The sequence below is a fragment of the Wolffia australiana genome, chromosome 10 (genome assembly GCF_029677425.1).
Source record: "Wolffia australiana isolate 7733 chromosome 10, ASM2967742v1".
In the NCBI taxonomy this organism is placed as follows: Eukaryota; Viridiplantae; Streptophyta; class Magnoliopsida; order Alismatales; family Araceae; genus Wolffia; species Wolffia australiana.
In genome coordinates, this window is record NC_135844.1 from 5,528,077 (window position 1) to 5,550,955 (window position 22,879).

Here is a 22,879-nt window from a genome sequence, read left to right on the forward strand (position 1 = left end):
GGGGCAACAAACTGTCGCGCGGGCTACGGCGCTGACTGGAGTGCTGTCCTTCGCGGATCCGAAGACCCAATACCACCGGCGTTAACACACGGCGGCCATCAGCCAGTTCTCGCGACAGAGTCAGCGTGTGCAATGCACGACCACAGGAGCGACGAGCAAATGATCAGACACCACACCGACAGGCGGTGGGGCTATTGGTGGCGCTAGATAGGTTCCCTGTAGGGTACCACGGCATTCGCGCGGTCGTAGGTGCACTAGCGTCATCGTGCGGTCAGACGACGGGTTCAGCGTGCATTGCATGACTGACAGGAAGATGTGCGGGTGAAGAGGCGGCCTCACGACGTCCGGCGGTGGCAGACTGGCAGCATTCGGTAGCCCCGCCTTCCCCTCCTCCTTCCTCTCCCTCTCCTTTTCTCCTTCCTCTCTTCTTCCTCCTCCCTCTTCTTCCTTCGTGAGACCAAAAAAATGAACAAAGTTTTTACTTCGATGATATATGGTCTGAAATTCTAGGGCTCCATCGTGCCCCCTTATGTAGGGGCACGATGGCCCTTACTAAGAGCTCTCTGCCCTTAGTAAGGGCTCAAGTGCCCTTACTAGGGGGGGAGGGGGGTGGGTATAATACATATGACCCCCCCTTTAACACAAAATAAGAATATTTTTGACATGCGTTCGACGACATGAATGCGACAACATGAAAACACGACAAACACGTGACAGACACAAAAATGAACGATCAACAGAAACATGTGAACACAATAAAACAATGAACTGAATGAGCATGTACTGAAAAAAATCACAACATCGAAAAAATATGGACATGCTTTACCCGGGGTACTTGAACCCGGGTGTCTTCGCGTGTGTCTTGGCATGCCGGTCGGGCTGGACGTGAACCAGCGGGGTCGTCGATGACGATGATGGCAACTCTGAAGATGTCTCTGATGGAGTGGGCTGGCGCGCACCATCAGAATATATCTATATATATATTAAAGAACAAGGGGTGGCGTAGTGGTAGCGCCACCCCTTTATCTCTCCTTGAAGTGCGTGAGCCGAGATTCAAATATGACCCATGGGTCCCACATTACAAAAAAATATATTTCTTTTTAAGGGCGTCCTTGGGCGTCCGTGGGCACCCGGCACCGGCGTTGGCCGCCGCCTAATGATTAAAAACCATAAATTAAACCCCATCATTGATGATTTTTCAATCCTTTTGAACCAAAACACTCAGAAACTTGGCTCTCATACCACTGTTGGGTTCGGTGCCTTGGTTCGGTCATGGAAAACATGTTCCATGGATGCGAAAGCATGTTGATCAATTCACAATCGATCTTTAAAACAAACCATTGAAAGTACCTTTTGGGGAACTCGTTCCACCCTTGACTTTGCCACTCCGAGATCGTTCTAAAGCCGTTCACGCGTCTGGCCTCTAGAAGTATCCACGCCATCACTCGTCGCTTGGATCTCCACGTCTTATTCTTCAACTCTTCTTGAAAATCTATAAGATCTTCTTACCGTGAAGACACTCGCCTTGGATGAGTGGAGAAAGGGAGGGGCTCTCAAATCAAGCTTGCATGAGTGCTTAAAATGAGAGCCCTTTCCCTCCTTATATTTCACGTAAGGTTTTTCTCAAAAACCCTCCAAAGTAAAATATATCCACCAATGCCCTTATGACCTTGTGCGTGTGAACCTCTAGGCCCATGTATCATTCTAGTTAATAACTTTAATGGCCCAATAATATGTATTGAGCAACCTTATTAATTAACTATATCAACATATAGATTAATTAAATAAGGATCGATTTATCCCGATCGATAGGTTAAGTTTCCACCCTGTGATGTGCCAAGCTACACCTCGTACTGTAAATGATACCGATTAGTCTAGAACTCTCTAATGGAACCTTTACCGTCATCGGTTACCGTATACGTATAATCCGTCATCCGCGCGAGACTCTTAAACGACTTAAGGTATGGTTTATCGTCAAACCCTAATATGTCATTCGATTAGTACTGATGCGTATCGGGGATCATTGGAGAACACATTCTCCAATATCCTCACTACCCTGGAAACAGATTTTTCTGCATCGTTTTCCTTAAGTCAATCTCCTCTTATACCGAGGGCGGATGATCCCGTCTTGACCACCCAATCATCTCGTCTTGACATCCGATCTATAACTTATTTGAATCCCATGATTAGAGGCTCATAAGTCATAGTCAAAACACAGTCGTCCACTCACGAGATGTCCTTGGTGTCTCAGGTCAGTGGATCACTTATACAACCGTGACTTGAATCAACCTGATTGACGTTTGGGTATAATACCATTCAGGGATTTGTATGGACTAATTCAGTGAACTCTTTCTCCAAAGAGCACGCAGTATCTATCCTTAGTGTTGCCACACTAATAGCCATAGCATCAGCTATACTTATCGTAGAAGCAGGACCATCTAGTGCTATTCTATCCGGATAATTCGATGTCCGTCTCGACTATCCATCGAATAGGAATATTTAGAATATGTGTTTAAAAACTAGTGATCACTGTATTATGATCTCATCATAATCCACTAAGTCATTGCACGTATTCATGGGCTTCATTATAAAGATCACACGAAATAATAACGAACGTAATTATTTCCTTCAATGAACTTAAATAAATATGGTAGTGTGATTGGCATGACGGCCACATAATATCCATCAGTAATTTCAAACTTTAAATTTAATAGTGGAGGAATTTAATGCCAAGATAGATAGGTGTGATTACTTACACACTAAAATAAGTCGTCAAACGTAATCTAGTTGATCATTATCATGTATCATGGATCTCCAACTAGGCGGTATGCTGATTGCAAGAAATGTGAGGTTCTACTTTATTACCAACTTCAGTATACATTGTTCATTAGTTCAAAGATGACACCTACTCGAATTCAATAGACGAATATAATTGATAAAAAAACCATAAACTCAATATACCAGCGACTAGCCCTTCATCTCTTATCACTAGTTGTGGACTTTGAGTATCATGTATTCAAGAAAAACTTCCAACACCAAAATGGAAGCATACATCCTTCCAAAAAAATGAATATTCATGCCAAGTCCCAAAGTTTCTTGAATCATTTTTTGTTTAAAAGCGTTTATTATACTTGTTTATTTTCACTAGATGTGGACTTTGAGTACCATGTATTTAAGGACACCATCCAACATCAAACTGGAAGCATATAGTATTCTAAACCAATGAATATTCAAGCCAAGTCCCAAAGTTTCTTGAATCATTTTTTGTTTTAAAGGATTTAACTCTTTGAGACTGATTAGTTTTATTTTCTTTTCTTCAATAATTTGTCACCATTTTTATTCTATAAGCATACTCTTAGTTATCTAATATCACTTTTTATTATTTAACTCAAAAGTACATGCCTCATTGAAAAAGAAGCGGCTTTGAAAATTTCTGCATTTCCTGCATTCCATCGTACTTTCTACTTTATTGCCAGAATAAAAAAGATTGATTTCGTGGATAAACCAGACCCTCAAAGGAAAACCCATCTCCTTCTTCCGGGTAGAAACATGGGTGAGTAATCGACTCTCTCTCCATACGATGCAGAATCAAAACACTTCGCTATCTGTTCATCTCTTGGGTTGTCGTCAATCCAATCTCAATCTCTCTTCCCAGCCTCCATCCATCTTTCTTATTGCCGGGCAGGGCTGATTTCTTCTGGGTTTTGCAGTATTGGGTACTTAGTCGAGTTCAAGAGCTTGAATTATTGCTTAGAAGAAGAGAAAAAGAGCAAAAATGGGTCATTTCTCCGTTCTATCAAGCTTTGGATCAACGGGTACCTCTCTCCACTGCCCAAATCAGTGCTCAACTTCCTCTGTTCGAATCAAATTCTGGGTAAATTTTCAGAGGTTCACCCATTTGGGCAGTAAACGTGGTTATCTTTCTGGGTCTCTCCTCCTCTCTCCTTTCCCTTCAGACAAGCAATCCTCCAAGCCAAGAGCGATTATCTCTTCCAAATTCAACAGAAACGGCGAAGAGAAGAGACGTCGGCCGTTCTCCCTTAGATTACGCCCAAGAATCCGTTTATTTCTCTCTAGAATTCGCCGTTTGTCTATCAATTTATCTCCAGATCAAGCTAAGCTTCTTCTTTACAGAAATTTCAGAGCTGTTATCTTAATCTCGGCACTGTCTCTTGTTACTTGTTTATGCGCGCTGTTTCTGAAGTATACATCCGTTCCTTCTCCTGTTATTGTCCCATACTCGAATTTAATCACTGATCTTCAAAGTGGGCAAGTCTCTAAAGTTCTCTTTGAAGAAGGGTCTCGTCGCATCTTCTTCAACAAGCTCTCTGTGGCTACTCCTGATGATGAAACAACAGTCTCAGGGACTGCAATTGTTAGAGAGAGAAAGAATTCTTTGCCGCAGTGGGAGTTCTCAACAAGGAAGATTGATCGTGATGAAGGTTTTCTTCTTGGGTTGATGAGAGAGAAAGGGGTGGTTTACAGTTCAGCTCCTCAGTCACCTCTCATGGCAATTAGAAGCCTTTTGATTACTATATTGTCGCTGTGGATTCCGTTGACGCCGTTGATGTGGCTGCTCCATCGACAGCTCTCTGCTGCTAATAGTCCTGCGAAGAAGCGAAAACCAGCAACTCAGCTAGTCGATTTTGATGATGTGGAGGGGGTGGATGCTGCCAAAGCAGAACTTATGGAAGTGAGTTTGATCATGAACCCTTTGATCTTGTCCAGCTTTTGATCATCACTGCAATTTTGGAATGTATGTTGGTACTTGTTAACTTTGTTTGTCTTGTAACTGGTAGAAAAAAATAATTAAATTGGAAGAGAACTAGGTTTGGTGTCCAGGATGATGATGAAGAGCGGACGATGACGACGACAATGACAATGCCAACTGTCTCCTGATGAAATTCACTGTCATCTCGTCATCGTATTGTCATGGCTTCATCAGGGTGTCATCATCATCCTTGACATTGTCTCATCATTGCCTCATGATTTGTATCACCATTGCCTCATCATCATCCCTTCATTGAATCATCATCATCTGAACATTTCCTCATGATTTGTCTCGCCATTGCCTCATGATTCATTTCATCATTGCCTCGTCATTTTTTCGCCATTCATTTCATACCAGAGAACAGATGACGAAATATGGGGATGAAGTTAACGCCAATGGATTCATCATCACCTTATCATCTTCTTATCATTCATCTAGAACCAAGATCACAGGATGAAATTTGGGGATGAAGATGACGATTGGACAATTGTTATTGCCTCGTTGTTGCCTTGTCTTTGTTTTAGTAACCGCTGCTTCCATAAGCGAACGAGGTCAAATTTTCTACGACACGTACTCATGAAATAAAGTTGTAAATTCATAAGTTTTCTGCTCTTTGAAAAGAGAATAACAAGGCATCCAAGTATAAACTTTGATTTCTACTGATAGGCTGCTAAAATCTCAATTTCTTGACTTTGTGACTTGCGTCTGAATCTTGTCATATAGAAAAGAAGATTCCATTCTCCCCGATGTGGTATACATATTCTGTCGAGGTATCTGATAGGAAGTTATGCAATGGTTGTTCTTGAACAATGTTTCCCAAAACAGTAGTTCAACAAGAATCAAGAAAACTATATATCCATAAGTACAATATTCTTCAGAATCGAATGCAGATCTGAACTGGTGAAGTCTCTGATAGGAAAGAGAGAGCAAGAATGCCGAGGAGAGAAAGAAAATTGAAACTGAGAAGAATGGAAGTGTCCTCCTCCACTCTGGTCGAAGGTGTCTCCTGCTTCCCCGCCTTCAGATGATGATGAGTAACTACTTCTTGATGAGATGTCCCCATCCTTCCTGTTTGGCCTTTAATTTATAGACCTTGCCACACATGTGAGTGTATCCCATGTGTGACCAAACTAATCGGGGCTTTTTATTGGCGCGTTGAGGCAATGTTCTTTAAAAGGGTGCATCATATATGTGCAAATCTATCCCAAGCCTTTTTTTCCCGGTACTCAATATAAAAGATAGGTTTGATGTATTTTCTGAAACCTCTTGTAGTTCTTAAACCAGATGGAAATTCAGTTATCTTTTCTTTTTCATGAACCTTTTTTGTTACTTTGTCAAATGTTATTCAAGAAATCTATTTTTCTAGTCTCATTGAATATTTGTTCGTTTATCGTAAAATAAATAATTAATTTTTTTGTACCATGTATGTCATTTCTTGTAGATAGTTTCTTGTCTAAGAGGATCCATCAACTACAGTAAGCTGGGGGCAAAGCTCCCCAGGGGTGTTCTCTTGTCGGGGCCTCCGGGAACAGGGAAAACGTTACTTGCTCGTGCTGTGGCAGGGGAAGCTGGTATCCCATTCTTCTCCGTTTCTGCAAGTGAGTTTGTCGAAATGTTCGTAGGTAGAGGCGCAGCTCGGATACGGGACCTGTTCAAGGTTGCTAGGAAATATTCTCCATCCATTATTTTCATTGATGAGCTTGATGCTGTTGGGGGAAGGCGTGGGAAGAGCTTTAATGATGAGAGAGATCAAACTCTGAATCAGGTAATTTCCAACATCACTTTGAGCCTTGATATTTTGTTGATATGTTATAATTTTTGCTTGCTTCTTTCTAGTTTTAATAGGGTTGGAAAATGATGAGAAATTCATCATCGGTTTTCGTCATTCATTTTTGGTATGCGACCAATGACCAGACATTAATGAGACTATGATAAATTCCTCATCAGATGATTCGGACATCAGACAATGACGGTGAATATTTATTATGTTCATCATCATCTTGGACATAGAACCCTAAATCTGACAAAAATCATAGATAACTGGACTGGTGGTTAGAGAGAGGCAGCGGCAGATAAGGATATATTGATGGATAACTTGATAGCTATTGACGATTCTTCTGGTGGCTCAGTGAGAGAGAGAGAGAGAATAGAGAAGGCAGAAGAAATAGAAAATGTATTCCAATAAATTAACAGTACAATTTCGTAACTCTTTTATAGGGAGATAACTAGCCGTTAGTAACGGCTAGTTTTAACTAGCCGTTATTAGTTACCCGATTTGTTATTACAAATCAGGTAATGGGCCATATGGACCCGATAAGAAAACAGGCCTTTATTTTAGGCCTAATAGATTATACATTGTTATTGGGCTTATTACGCCCGTACATTCAACACTCCCCCTCAAGCGCAGGAATGTATGTTCGCCATTCCAAGCTTGGACAGCAAATGTAGCTGGCTCTTGGTAGGTAAACCCTTGGTGAAGATGTCTGCACATTGTTCTTCAGAATTGACATGGTCTGTCTTCAAAATTCCTTGCTCCAAATGATCTTGAATGTAGAACCGGTCCATGTTGACATGCTTCATCTTGTCGTGATCAACTGGATCATGAGCTATGCTGATAGCAGATTTGTTGTCGCAGCGGATGACAATTGGGCTAATATAGTTAATCTTTAGATCATCTAGTACGTATTTGATCCACATTACTTCATCAATTCCCTTGGACATAGCTCGAAATTCAGCTTCTGTACTGGACTTGGAGACGACACTTTGCTTCTTGCTTCTCCAAGTTACTAAGTTTCCTCCAAGTATTGTGCAATACCCAGTAGTTGACCTATAGTCAAGACGAGAACCAGCAAAGTCAGAATCAGTGTATAGAATAAGGTCAAGTTTACCTGTTTTCTGGTATGCGATGCCCAGTCCTGGTGTTCCCTTTAATTACCTGAGAATTCTGTTAACAGCTTGAAAGTGAGAGTTTCTAGGTGAGTGCATAAATTGACTTAAAACATTTACTGCATAACATATATCCGGTCTGGTATGTGACAGATACAAGAGTTTTCCAACGATACTTTGATATGAGTTAATGTCTACTCTAGGTTCATCCTCATTAATAGTTAATTTATGATTAACTTCAATCGGTGTCTCGTTTGTATGGCAATTCATGTGCTTTGTTTCCTCAAAAAGTTCCAAGATATATTTTTGTTGTGTCATTAAAATTCCTTCGCTTGAGCGTGCAAATTCAATTCCTAAAAAGTACTTTAGGGGCCCCAATTGTTTGACCCGAAAATTTGTATCCAAGTGTTGTTCAAGACTTTTAATTTCTTCTAGATTATTTCCTGTAATTATAACATCATCTACATACACTATCAAAATTGTTATCAGTCCTTGAGACATATCCTTGAAAAACATAGTACATTCCCCATTACATTGCTTGTACCCAAGGTTCTTCATGGTTTGGGTGAATCCCCCAAACCATGCTCTAGGTGATTGCTTTAATCCATACAGAGCCTTTCGGAGTCTGCAAACTTTTCCTTGATTTACTTTGCCTTCATAGCCTGGCAGAACATCCATGTAGATTTCTTCTTTTAGATCTCCATGAAGGAAAGCATTTTTTATATCATACTGATTCAAAGGCCAATCTAGGTCAACTACTAATGAGAGTAAAATTTTGATGGTATTGATCTTTGCTACTGGGGCAAATGTCTCCTGATAGTCGATTCCATAGGTTTGAGTATATCCTCTAGCTAAAAGTCTAGCCTTATATCTCTCTAGACTACCATCTGATCTACATTTGATAGTAAATACCCATCTACAGCTTACAGTTTTTTTGCCCTTAGGACGTTCCACAATCTCCCAGGTATTGTTTTGTATTAGTGCCTTCATTTCCTCATCCATTGCTTCTTTCCATCTGACATTCTTCATAGCTTCCTGTGGAGATTTCGGGATAGGGATATCTTGGATTCTAGTAAGAAAAACTTTGTATCTAGGTGATACCTTCTGGTAGTTTAGATAATTAACCATCGAATAAGGAACTGGTTTTACACAAGCTCTCGTTCCCTTCCTTAGTGCAATCGGCCAATCATCTCCCCCACCATCAGTTACTCTTTCTTCATCTCCAGATATCACTCCCCCTTGATTAGAAACTTCTCCCCCTTCACCCAAATCCGTGACTTCTTTATTTTTTTATTTTCTCTTTCTTTGATAATATTTTGGGTACGGGGATATTTGATGTAAGGTTTCTAAGTTCTCCATTGCATCACCTGTTCCACTAGAGGTGCATAAGTCATCACTGGATTTTCCATGTTCTACTATTTGTTCCACAGTCTGTGGTTAGATCAAATCGATAGATATAGTATCTGTTCCATGTTCTGGGGAATTTTCTTCGGTGGTTGGATTATCATTCTCACTAGTGAGTAAGTGAGATATTTCTCTATGATTCTCAGTACCTCTGGGTTTATAGTAAAACGATTTTTCATCGAATACTACATCCATGGTTACCATATATTTACGAGTAATGGGATGATACAACTTGTATCCTTTTTGAGTAACAGAATATCCAATAAAGGCACACTTCAGTCCTTTCGTAGACCATTTATTCTGTTTATATGCATGATTGTATACATATCCAACACATCCAAATATCTTGACAGGTAAACCAGTTTTCAATTTCACATGTGGGTAGTGTGTTTCTAATAATTCTAAAGGACTTTCAAATTCTAGAACTCTAGAAGGCAGTCGATTTATAAGATGTGTAGCTGTCATTACTGCAAAGCCCCATAGGTTTGCAGGAACATTCCCATGTATGAGGAGAGTTCTCCCCTTATCAACAATATCTCCTAGCTTTCTTTCAGTTGAGCCATTTTGTTGTGGTGTATAAAGACATGAAGTTTCATGTCTTATTCCCTCAGATCTGAAAAATTCCATTAGCTCTTTGTTCAGAAAATCCTTGGCATTGTCAGTTCTTAATCCTTGGACTGGGTCACCAAATTGTCTTTTGATAAGATTACACAGTCCTTTCAGATTTTTAGTAACCTCGGTTTTATGTTTGAGTAGAAATACCCAATTATATCGACTATAATCATCTGTACATGCTAGGAAATATCGATGTCCTAGTATGTCTAGTTGAGGGGATGGTCCCCATACATCACAGTGGATGTTTCGGAAAGGTTTGGTCATTCCAGTGTTACTCGGTGGATAGGGAACTGTTTTGAACTTTCCCAATTGACAAGCTTCACAAATGATATGTTCTACCAAAATATCCTTAAAGAGATGTGGGTACATGTGTTTCAGAAGGTGAAAAGAAGGATGACCCATTCTTTGATGGATCTCCATAATTGAGGCTTGAGATGATATTGCTGCAACCTTGGGTTCATCGCTTATCAGGGTGCTAGGCGACTTCCAAGGTAGATAGTAGAGGCCTTGTTGAACTTTAGCTAGTCCAATCTTCCACCCGAGGTCCTTATGACATAGATAGGCATCCAAATTATCAAATAGTATATTATACTCCCTCATTTTTGCAAGCTGTTGTACTGAAACTAGGCTTACAAACAATTTTGGGACATGTAACACATTAATTATTTCCCCAATGGGTTGAATGTTCACATTGCCAATGCCAACTACTGGAAGTAGTGTGCCATCAGCAGTTTGAACATGCTTTCTAGGAGCAATCTTTTCATATGTTATAAAGATTTCTCTTCTTGATGACATATGGTCTGTTGCTCCTGAGTCTAGGATCCAGGCTTTTTCTGGGTTCCTAGTAAACAAAGTAATATGAGTAAGTATTTCTCTTTTACCAGTGTTAGCCGTGGATGTTGACCCGATGACTGCGCCACCAGAGATGATTGACTTCAAGATCTGGAATTCTTGGATCATCTTCTGGAGGTCCTGGGCTGATGGAAGGTTCTCTGATTTGGTTGCTCCTTGTTGAGCTAGGTGGGCTCTGGCAATGTGTGGAGGCTTTCCATGGAGCTTCCAGCACTTATCTTTGACATGGCCCTTTTTCTTGCAGTTGTTGCAGACCAATTCTTCCTTGTTTATAGTTCTGGCAGAGTTCTGACTTTTGGTAGGATACGCTGTATCTTCAATGATGCCACGAGCTGCATTCAAATGGCTTTCTTCCTGCATGACTTTGGACACTGCCTGGTCAAAAGTGGGCTCTTCCTCCCTGTTGTATAATTTGCTCCTGATCATTTCAAACTCAGGTCTGAGCCCTTGTAAGAACTGACACAGCCGATTTGTAGCTTCATGAGCTCTGGCAACTGGGTCTGTAGACGGTGGTCGGCAATGATCCAACTCATTATGGATATCCGGCAGCTTGTTTGAGTAAGTCAGGACATCCATATCTCCTTGCTTGAGAGTGTTGGCTTTCACAACAAGATCAATAATCTTTGTTTTGTAATCCTTTTTAGAATGACTTCGATGAATTTCTTCCCACAATGACTTTGCTGATCCATATGAAGAGAACCTTGCTAATTGCTCAGATGCAATAGAATCTAACATCCATGCAAACACAAACTCCTCTGTTATCCATTTTGGATAATTTGAAGGAGTTTCACACGGAGAATCTTCTGAGAGATGGTGAGTGAGCTTTCTGGGCTTCAAGACTGCTTTGATATTCCTCTCCCATAACAGGAGATTATTTCCGTTGAAGATATTGCGTTTGGAAATTACTGGGAATTGGGTAAGCCATCTATCAGCAAACAGAATCTAATTACCTGATGGCACCATTTGCAAAGAGAGTTTTGCAGTTTCTTCTGCCATGAAGAAAATTGAGTAGAAGATCTTCTTGTGAGATGAACTTCAGCTCCAACAAATTGAGTAGAAGATCTTCTTGTGAGATGAACTTCAGCTCCAACAATTGAGAAGAAGGTCCTCCTGTGGGATGAACTTCCTCTCAGAGGCGATCACAGAGCTCCAACTCCAATAATCACAGGCGATCACAAAGCCAGCTCTGATACCATGGCGATTCTTCTGGTAGCTCAGTGAGAGAGAGAGAGAGAATAGAGAAGGCAGAAGAAATAGAAAATGTATTCCAATAAATTAACAGTACAATTTCGTAACTCTTTGATAGGGAGATAACTAGCCGTTAGTAACGGCTAGTTTTAACTAGCCGTTATTAGTTACCCGATTTGTTATTACAAATCAGGTAATGGGCCATATGGACCCGATAAGAAAACAGGCCTTTATTTTAGGCCTAATAGATTATACATTGTTATTGGGCTTATTATGCCTGTACATTCAACTGCTATGACTATGAACTGGTGAACGCCATCGCCCCCTTGTCTTTGTCATCTAGACGCCTGACCCTAATGACACAAATAATCCATAATTGGTCTGGTAGATAAAGAGAGGAAATCAATATGTTGAGAGATATTGATGGATAACTTGGTTATGATACAATCAAGTTTTCATAGTCTTCATCCACTTGCCATCTTCATCCCGGGCCCTGAATACATATTTGGGCTGGTAGATAGGGAAAGAGGAAAGCAACAGATTGAGAGAGATTGACGGATAACTTGAATGTCATTACCATCAACTTATGGTGTCATTCTATGGTGTTGGATTTTTAGCTTAGAATCACATACTTCTCATTATATCCATCATATTTAAATAATACTCTCAAACAGGAAGATAGAAGGCTACAATTATACATAAAACACCCTTGCAAAACAGAGGATGACCACAAAGTCTTGCTTTTCAAACACACGACTTATTCTGAACTTGATTTCGTTTGTTCATTGCAGCTGTTGACAGAAATGGACGGGTTCGAATCAGACACAAAGGTTATTGTCATTGGCGCGACCAATAGACCCGAAGCGCTTGATCCAGCGCTCTGTCGTCCGGGCCGCTTCTCAAGAAAAGTGGTGGTGGGAGAGCCAGATTTTGAAGGGCGGAGTAAGATCTTGGGTGTACATTTGAGGGGCGTTCCCCTGGAAGAAGACCCAGATCTCGTCTGTCATCTTATTGCTTCTCTCACTCCCGGCCTGGTAGGAGCTGATCTTGCCAATATTGTCAACGAGGCTGCCCTGCTTACTGCCAGAAGAGGTGAGCCTTAGATGCATAAACACGTTTTCAACAACAACAAAAAAAACACGTTTTGAATTGGGGCACTGCAATAGAATGTGAGAGAATTCATGCTCAGAAGTCTGTATATAAGCTTTACTGTTTTTTCTCTTTTGGAAGATCTTTATCCTTATTTATTGCGAAATCTGTGTTATTCTCTATAGAGGGCATGCAAATAGAATCCAAGAATTCCTGTTCAGAAATCTCTGACTGCGTCACTTGCATTTTTTTCTCTTTTGGGGGGATTCGAATTTATTCTAAAATTCGGTGTCCCTTTTTATTGTGGACATTGCCGTAGAATATAAGTATTCATGTTATCTTGGAGGATCCGTATTATGTGTCTCAAAATATGTCATTTTTGATGGTGGGAATTGCAAAAGTATGTCAAAATTCATGATATGAAATCTTTAATTAAATGCTTCGTGGCATTTTTCTCTTGGACGATCCATATTTACGCTAAATTTTTTTGCAAGTTCACTTCTAAGGATTGCAAAAGTATATGTAAAACATTCGTCTTTAGAGGTATTTAAACGCTTCATTGTGATTTTCTCTTCGAGGATCTATATTTATTCTAGAAATGCATGTCATTTTTCTTTGTGGGCACGGGGACCATTCACATGAAAAATTATTTGTAATTTTTCTTGTCAAGTTTAAGATTTGAGGATTCTTTTTGATATTATTTTTTTAATATCTATTCTTTCCTACTGAGCTGCAGTGCTGGCATAAATACTTGGCACTTGGCCACCAATCAGTGTATTTTGTTGATTTTTCAGGAAGACAGGATGTATCTATTGCACAAAACATTGACATCTTTTTTTAATAAATAAAACATTAACATCATGTCTTCCAATATTTTCTGATGTTGATTTATTTTCACTTTAATGTGTTATTTATCAGTTTATTTTATGAAAAACATGTTTGTTTTCATATTTTTTTTTTGAATATTCTTTTTCCTTGAGCAGGTGGAGACGTGGTCACTCGAGATGATATCATGGAGGCTGTAGAAAGAGCTAAATTTGGGATCAACGAAAGGCGTTTTACCCCGGAGACCATTGGCAAGGGGATTGAGAAGCTCTTTCCATGGATGCCTTCTCTGATAAAGAAAGAGGACAAGTTTCTTGGATATCAGACATTGAGTTAATTCTTGAAATTTTCACAAAACCCCATTTAGTACTTGCTGCATCACGTTGATGATTTTTTTGTATCAATATCGGCAATAAATTATCGACATCTCGCAAAAATTCCATAATTTTGAAAAATATTCTTCCTCTTCATAAACTTTAATTATTTCCGAAACTATAATTCCAATCATATTATGAAGTATTCACATTCTGGAAAAACATGTTTACTTTTAATCCTTGTTATAATCCATAAAATAGTCTATTAATTATTGGTCGTTTTCAAAATACTAAAATTGTGAAATTATATTTTGAATTAGTGCATAATCATGTATTCTTCTTTTCAGAATAGCAATGCACTTCCAATTATGATGATTGGACATTTTCATTTAGAGAGTATTAAAAATGACGAGCATAAGCAGTTTCATGATTTTCAGAAGAATGGTTATGGAATTCTAGTAAATTTTCTTTGAGATGATTGAATACCATAATGATAAGGTTCATGTGAATCATGGAATTTTCATCGCATCCTGAATCACAATATTTAGAATTTATTTTTAGAAAAATTTTGATTTCATTTTAAGCTAAATAAAATATAAAAAAGACATCTAAGAATGCTCATCAACAATATGAACAATAAAATGTTAAACCTGCCTCAGCAGATTGCCCAGTATTTGCTTACTGAATTCTCTCCGAAACTACATTAGTATATCAAAATAGATTCACTAGATAATAAGAAATAAACTCCCTAATTGTAATTTTTACCTGGAAATGATGCCAAATCATAAACTCAAATTTGGGCGTGGAATTGATTGTCATTGTTGGATTCGTAGTTAAATTAAGAAATTTATAAAACCTTCACTCAACAGAAATATAACTAGTTAATAATGAGTAACAATCATCTCCACCGGGGACGATGATTGGGAATGTAATACCCTTAAAATGGTTATCAAAACGGTAAGAAGGGATATTTATAAAAGACGAGGTAGAGAGATGAGGGAAGTGTCAAACTTAGAATCATTTAAATAATGGATTGTAAACAGTAGATAATGATCAGAGAAGGAGAACGAGTGGGAGAAAGGGGGATGGAGGATGAAGCAAAGAGACAATGGTGGGACGACAAGGTGGATATAGAGATATGGTTAGTATACATGTAAATGAGTGTCAATATTTATCAGTGTTGAGAGAAGGCGGGATGACAAAGCAAAAAAATGATGATGGGCTGAAGTCACAATGCGATGATAGAATGAGATGTGATGACTTGAGGTGATAGATCTAACATAGTAACTATGATGAAGATGAGACTATGTAAGGTGAGAAGACTTACCCTAGGTCCTCATGTTCTAGCAGGACCAAGTAACTTTTCAGATGCAGGAAAGCTTCTCTAGTTTTCTGTTACATCGCCTCAATCACCCAAGACACAAAGAAATCACTTGATGGATCCCTAAACGCACTGTTTTTCAATCAGCCAACAATTGTAGAAACAAAAGTTGAAAGCTTATTTTTACAATGACTGAAATCTTAATTTATAGACAATGAGGTATAACGGGAGGGGAGAAAAGATGAATCTGCCCTCAAAATTTTAGATTAATCCAGCTTTGGGATCGTCAGATATCTATAGTTGAATTTGGAGAAATCCTAGTAGTTGATCATATAAAGTATTCTCTCCTCACCACGACCTTTACCATTTCATGTCTAGGGTTTGACATCCTTAGTTTTTTTTTGAAGATTCTCCTCAATGATTGGCTATAATTTTCTATGTAATTCTTCACCTACAACTATGAAAATGACACATCTACTCAGAAAAGGCAAAAAAGGAGTTAAGTTAAATGAATGATGAACATTTGACATACATGTTGGCATCAACGGCCTACACATCAACACATTTCATCTTTTCCACCATTTGTGATTAGACTTGTGTGAACCAGTAATAATGATACGTGCCACATGTACATGCATACATACCATGTAGATGCACCTACTTTTTGACCTTAAACACATTAAGTACAACATAAAAACCATTTTTTAAAATTGAGACACATGCCCTTTTTTCTCATTATCTACAATCAAATTTATAGCAGTCATTTTTTGTTATGCTATCACAATTTTCCATGCCATAATGGTGTCCTTTTGAAATAGTTTTGTGGACTAATCGTAGCAAAAATGATGGCCGGTCAACATTCTATAAAACCGAGTGGCGACACTTGGCAAGTAAAAATAAGACTGAAAGCCCCTCACATGACTTCAATAGAAAATATAAGTCATAAAATTATAAAAATAGGTATAATAAATATCTTGATGAATAAAATATCATCAAATTCTTATAAACTATATTATACTCATAAATTATTTTTAAAAATGTTTTTGTAAAATTCAGCATATCACTCTCAAAATGGATTTCATTATTTTAGGTGCAATACATGTATATCTAATCATTTTAATGCAAATAACAAATCACTTTTAATTTCATGATAATAACCTAATAATTGGGGTGTTATTGTTTGGTTTTAATGGCTTGATATGGATGAAAACTAAGAATAATTCGCATCGCAAGACTTTTAACAGAATTGTAACAATATCTTTAAAACATGAATCGAATCAACTAGGCATGGATCACATACATGATTTCTTTGATGCTTGAATGAGTCACGTTAAGCTGCTCATGTGTGCAGTCTCTAGATGTATCCATGCAATCCTTGGCATGCCAAATCTCCTCCACCTTGATGAATTCTGTTTATGCTTCACCATTGTCATCACACCGTCCTGATCACATCAGGAATGTAAAAGAGCTAAGGGGAAAAGGGAGAAGAAGAGAAAGAGCCTTGAACAATTTTGGGTTAAGTGAGTTTCTTTCAGGGAATTTCCCTATTTATACGAAGTGGGTATGTTTCATAAAAATGACAAAACTTTGAGTATATCTTTTGACGTCCAAATAACCATTTGCGCTTGACCCTCAAGGCCCATATATCAGTCTAATTATAACTCTAGTGGCCCAACAACCTTTATTGGACTTCCAAATTAATTAAATATATCATCATATAGATTGATTCATAGCAAATCAATTTAACCCAATCAATAGTTCAAGTCTCCAACCCAATCAATAGCGAATCAACTTTGAGTATATCTTTTGAGTCTCCAACCCATGGGATGTCAAGCTACACCTCGTGCTGTAGAAGAAACAAAGGAATGTATATTGACTTACTCATTGAACTTACCCATCATCGATTATCTTGTATGTATAATCCCTCATCTGCTTGACACTCCTAGTATGAATTAGTTTATGGTAAACTATCAAGTCATTTGAGTTAGTATTGATGCATTCAGAAATTATTGGAGGACTCTTCTCTGATATTGTTGGAGAACTTTGATATTGTTGGAGAAATTATTGGAGAACTTTGACCAAGGACTTCACCACATTATCTTCCTTGATCTGATTCCTCGCATACTAAGGGTGGATAATTCCATCTTGACTACTCAATCATCTTTGTGAACTTCTTGATTCACCAAAACTAAGACTATTAATAATCCCATGATTAAGAACTCATAAGCTTTGGTCAAAGTACAACCGTCCACAAGACATCTTTGTTGTCTCTAGTTTAAGGACCATTTACACTACCATGATGTGAATAAACCTGGCAGTTTGGTATAAAACTATAGATTAATTGAAAGTTTGGTATAATAATATTATGGGATTCATACATCTCAATTCAATGAAATCTTTCCATAAAAGAGAAATTGTTATCTATCCTTATTGTCTCCACACAAATATCGACATGACCATCAATACTCGTCATGTGCGTGAGGCTAGATAGTGCTATTCTATTAATATACTTTAATGTCTTTCTCTGTTATCCATATAAATAGGAATATTTAGATCAAGTCCTTAACAATTAATGAGCTATGTATTATGATCTCATCACAATTCAAGGTCTGATCATGTATTCATGGATTTCAATATAAATATCACACGTTTACTATCATGAATACATTTTATGAATGAACATGGAACAAGATATGAAATGTGTGATTGTCTTGCAGGATATACATGTTTCCATCACTCCCTCTATTAGTGAGACTTGATCATAAGAAGGTCTATTAGATCCTCGAGGAGAGTTGGAGAAGGAGAAGAGGAGATCCAACACAACATTGATCATGGGGATATGTGCAGATGATGAGCATGTGTATGGCTTGGGGAAACTCTTTCAAGGAGGAACGTGAGGATGGAATAGGTTAAACACGAGATGATAAGATCATCAGTGAATATATAGTTGAATATGGTATTATTTGCATGCATTTCTCAACATTTAGTGCTTAAATGATGAATCAAGCCCAGGAAAAACCTAACATCACTCAGATTCTCTCTTTACTCGGTCTCTCTTGTCCATATTTCTGATTCTCTCTTTACGTCAATATCCACTCTCTTTTATTTATCATATTTATATTCTTACTATGTTTAAGAATATTATTTTTTGCTTCCTACCTCACCATTTATCTTCTCAAATTTATTAGATTTTATAAGTATCATCTCACCTCTTTGTTCTCCATTTAAAGAATATTAAATTCTTTATGACCTTCCCATGTGGATATAAACATCACCCACTATTAACTAGCCACATATACATTGAATAGCGGTTTTATAAAGTATATTGATTAAACTTTAAAGAAAATGATGACATGATTAACAATCTTAATCTTGAGTTTATTAGACTTTTATGGGAGACATGAAAGTAAATAATATCTTACTAAAGCTTGCATACTATTAAGGAATCATTTGTTGGCTACATGTGCCACGATAAATTATAAAAGGGGGATAAATATTATGACATGAAGGTATGAGATCATAATATTATAGTAAAAATGATTAAACTAATGAACTACCTGATACATCTATTTTGTCGTGTAGCTGCCACAATATTACCATCCAAGGTACATCGACATATGTCTAGGAGCGAGTAATTAACTTATTTTTGAATATCATAATTTCTATTTGTTTTTTGCAAATAATAAGTGAGGAGGAATGCAATTTAATAATTCACATTTTTATGGTGTTAATGAAGAAGGAAATGTTTTAATATGGCATGCCCACACTGTATCAACACTCAAGTGAGATGGCTAAACTTGTGGGGACTGAATTCACAGTTTAGTTGTCGTCGACCTTGATTTTATTCAGCAAGTCGAGCAGCCTTGTGAAATCCAACATAAGTCTTTGAATATGTCAATATTAGAAGATGAAGTAGTGGGTCAGCCTCTTGAGATAGAACACTATGTAGTATAGACTGCCCCCAATTGGCCTAGTTGCGAGCCAACATCACTAGGATAGGAACCCCTTTTTATTTCATCAATAATGTCGGGTAGGCATTGTGCCTATTTGTTTCCTCTAACACTAGGGTTTCACCACCATTGTCAATCTCATTGGGCAAACCGTGTGCCCGCGAGTCCTTGCAAATGATGTGCTCCAGTGCCTCCTCCAGATTTAACAACCAATGTGCAACATTGAGAGGTGCGGTACTGAGTAGGGGTTCCTGCTACCCCGCGTCACCACTACCCTAGTCAACATGTACTTCATGCAAAGAATATCATCAACTCTATGTAATTTGTCGCGTAGGATCAGGGGCGGATGTCCTCTCCCAAATGTTACGTGCAAGGCAGGGATGGTGTCGCCCCATCACACGCATAGACCTATCGTGCGTGCATCACAATGTTGGTTGCTCCCTCCGTGAAGAGCATGCATATCGTTGCGTCTCTAGCGGATTGGTAGCATGACACCCCATCTGTGTGGGATGCTGCTCGGAGCGCGCCTGGATGGCAGCTTGCCACTGTATTCAATGCCGCCAAGGCACGTGCCCTCAGGTGTCCTTGTGGCACCTGAGAATTAAAAACCACCATATGAATTAAAAACCACCCACAATCATGAACTTTAACTGTACCTATAACCACCATATGAATATATAATAAATCTACAAACATATTTCAGTGTTCTGTTCAATAATTACAACTGCACCAACTTATTAGCTCAAGACACCTTTACTGTACCTATAACCACCATATGAATATAATTAATCATCAGAATTAAAAACCACCGACAATCATGAACTTTAACTGTACCTATAACCACCATATGAATATAATTAATCTACAAACATATTTCAGTCTTCTCTTCACTAATTACAACTGCACCAACTTAATCAGCTCAAGACACCTTTGCTGTACCTATAACCACCATATGAATATAATTAATCTACAAACATATTTCAGTCTTCTCGTCACTAATTACAACTGCACCAACTTATCAACTCAAGACCCATTTTCTGTAGCTATAACCACCATATGAAAATCATCAGAATTAAAAACCACCCACAATCATGAACTTTAACTGTACCTATAACCATCATATGAATATAACTAATCATCAGAATTAAAAACCACCCGCAATCATGAACTTTAACTGCACCTATAACCACCATATGAATATAATTAATCTACAAACATATTTCAGTCTTCTGTTTACTAATTACAAATGCACCAACTTATCAACTCAAGATACCTTTTCACTTCTCCTAATCATCAAAGACACAGGTAGCAGTTATCAATAAAAAATTTGTAGAGGGTAATGATTGTTTTGGTAAGTTGAAGGATGCTTTATGGGCATATTATGCTGCTTATAAGACACCCATTTGTTGGAGTATCAACAAATAAGGATCACCCTAGAAAGCCTCATTAGTCATAAGATAAGCATCTCCAAAGTTATAGATAACCCACATAAAGTTCAAGTGTAGATTTATATAAAAAAGATGCATTAATGTGTTAAATCATTGTTTACTAGTGACCTTTCAATTCATGGCTGAGTACATATCTTGAAAATCAGCATCTGATTTAAAATTCCTTCTAGCTTCATTGATGTGAAAATATAATTATAATGTTTTCCAGGACCAAGAACATCCAATTTTTTTTTTTCAAAATTTTCTCATATTTATTATCAGACTTTAAGGTTTGATGAACATCACTTTAATGTAGATTCTTTTCCTTGCATATTTCTCCCAATATATACTCTTTTGATACTTGGCTGAAAAAGGGAATATTTATAAAGAATCGTATGATTTCCCCGACAATATTTTTAAGAAACTCACAAATCACTCTCCAGAGATCCTCGTCTTCCTCAAGAACGAGCCCAAGAACACTTTTTTCAATCTCAAAGGTGGCGAAAAGTTGCGCATTTTCGGGAATCTCTCCTTGGGTTTGATTCTGGGCAGGTGGGTCGACCCAGTATTCATTTCATTTCGTTCTTCCGCTCGATCGAGCTTCGTAGTTGGTGGTACCTGATTACTGATAGCATTTTGGTGCACGGAAAAGAGAAGCAATCGAGGAAAACTGCGGTTTTTAACGACACTGCATCCGACAACTCTTTAGCTGTTTTCTGCTAGATCAGATAAGCTTTGTACGAGGAACGGATTTTGGTGCTGCCTTGCTAGAAGTTTTTTTTTTCTAAACCTGATACTATATGCCTCAATTTTAGCATTTTTGCGTTATCATCTTTCATTTGGTTCTTCGACGACGACTATTTGTTCATATTTTCAGCTGAATCTTCTTCTTTTCGCTTTGTTTTATCGACCAATTAGTATCCAAATCAAATATTCGTTTATGATCGTCATTGTGTTTTTACAATTCCCAGAGCATTTGTTCTCAGCTGTCCTCATTCCATTTGAGGTCTCTATTACAGTTCTATCAATCTCTCTATTCGACATCTCTCTGTCTCTCTGTCTCTCTCTCTTTCTCTTTCTGTGTGGTTCATGTTAGTGAAAATGGGTATTGATGTTAAATTAATGAGAAACGGTAATTTAAGAAAGTCTATTGTCTCTCAGTTTTCTGAGTGGCGCACCTTTTTGTAGTAGAGCTCCAGTCTCATCAGAATCTCCTGAAATGTTACATATTTGGTGCACGTTATTAGAGTTATTGGTAACCTTAGAAAATTTTAGAAAAACAGTTTGATAATTTGTTCAATTCTTATTATTCACTGAACCATGGATTCTAATCATTATTTTTGTTATTTGTGAAATCTAATGGAATGATTTGATTTCTCATAAAGGGCCAGAAATATTTGGTCAATATTATTGCATGACGACTGCTGGCCCTGAAGAACAGGATCAACAATGGTTACTTAACTGCCTCACAGCTACTCTAGACGCTAGCAAGGATGTGAGAAATTTTGCTGAGATCTCACTCCACCAAGCTTCTCTCCAGCCAGGTATCAACAACACTTGAACAATAATCTTTTTGATCTAGACGTCCGACTCAAGGATAATATCCATTTCACTAATGACTGAATCAGTTTTTTTTTATACTTTTTTGCCGGTTATTTTGACAGGATTTGGAGTTGCACTTGTTAGGATTGTGGTGAACAAAGAAGTGTCATTTGGGCTGCGGCAGATATCCTTCCACGACTCTGTTCTTCGGATTCTGTTTAATTCAAACTGTGTTTCTTTTCCAATTTTCAACATTTGGATATTCTCCTATATGTTCAACTTGACATGACTCACTTGGCTGCCGTCCTTGTCAAGCAGTATATTAAGCAGCACTGGCAAGAAGATGATGAGAGTTTTGTCCATCCAGTTGTTTCTTCAGGAGAGAAGGTCTTTCCTCTCTCGTCCCCTTTATCTTAATTTTTATGTATTTTACCAAGGATTTGCCATCCCTGATGACGATGAAAAGATGAGTCATAATTGTCCTCATCATGAGTTTGCATCAGAATGGCGATGATGATGACAAAGTTGTGATCATTCATCACATGTCCTTGACTATAATGCTAATGATGACATCGTCATCATCATCCTATCTGTGATCCTATCATCTTTCCATATCTCTGACTTCTCTCTGCCTCTCTCTATTGTGGTACAGTTTGAATTTTCTCTCTCCCTCTCCCATCTTTCCCCCTCTCTCT

General features: G+C 38.1%; 2 protein-coding genes across 6 annotated transcripts in view; both read left to right on the plus strand.

Annotated features, from left to right (window-relative positions):
* Positions 1-3,452: 3,452 nt before the first annotated feature.
* LOC144708596 (cell division protein ftsH) lies at positions 3,453-14,054 on the plus strand. Its single transcript, XM_078581993.1, has 5 exons — positions 3,453-3,553; positions 3,711-4,693; positions 6,213-6,536; positions 12,508-12,808; positions 13,789-14,054. The coding sequence occupies exons 2-5, from the start codon at positions 3,776-3,778 to the stop codon at positions 13,965-13,967; spliced, it is 1,722 nt and encodes a 573-aa protein (XP_078438119.1). The 5' UTR covers positions 3,453-3,553; positions 3,711-3,775; the 3' UTR covers positions 13,968-14,054.
* A 6,992-nt stretch (positions 14,055-21,046) lies between these two features.
* Positions 21,047-22,879, plus strand: part of LOC144708431 (ARM repeat superfamily protein) — a 30,712-nt gene continuing 28,879 nt past the window's right edge. Inside the window, exons 1-4 of one of the 5 annotated variants that reach the window (XM_078581750.1) lie at positions 21,047-21,194; positions 22,028-22,186; positions 22,307-22,368; positions 22,479-22,571. In XM_078581750.1, the coding sequence (XP_078437876.1) occupies positions 22,057-22,186; positions 22,307-22,368; positions 22,479-22,571 (285 nt within the window). In that variant the 5' untranslated portion in view covers positions 21,047-21,194; positions 22,028-22,056. Of the gene's footprint in view, positions 21,195-22,027; positions 22,187-22,306; positions 22,572-22,879 lie in introns of those variants that run through there. The other 4 variants (XM_078581749.1, XM_078581748.1, XM_078581747.1 and 1 more) reach the window with 4 other exon arrangements.

Bases quoted from the DNA above. Each gene is read 5' to 3' on its own strand.
- LOC144708596 (XM_078581993.1), top strand. From the start codon at position 3,776: ATGGGTCATTTCTCCGTTCTATCAAGCTTTGGATCAACGGGTACCTCT. The intron at 4,694-6,212 runs GTGAGTTTGATC...CATTTCTTGTAG, and splicing joins CCAAAGCAGAACTTATGGAA to ATAGTTTCTTGTCTAAGAGG. The intron at 12,809-13,788 runs GTGAGCCTTAGA...TTCCTTGAGCAG, and splicing joins CCTGCTTACTGCCAGAAGAG to GTGGAGACGTGGTCACTCGA.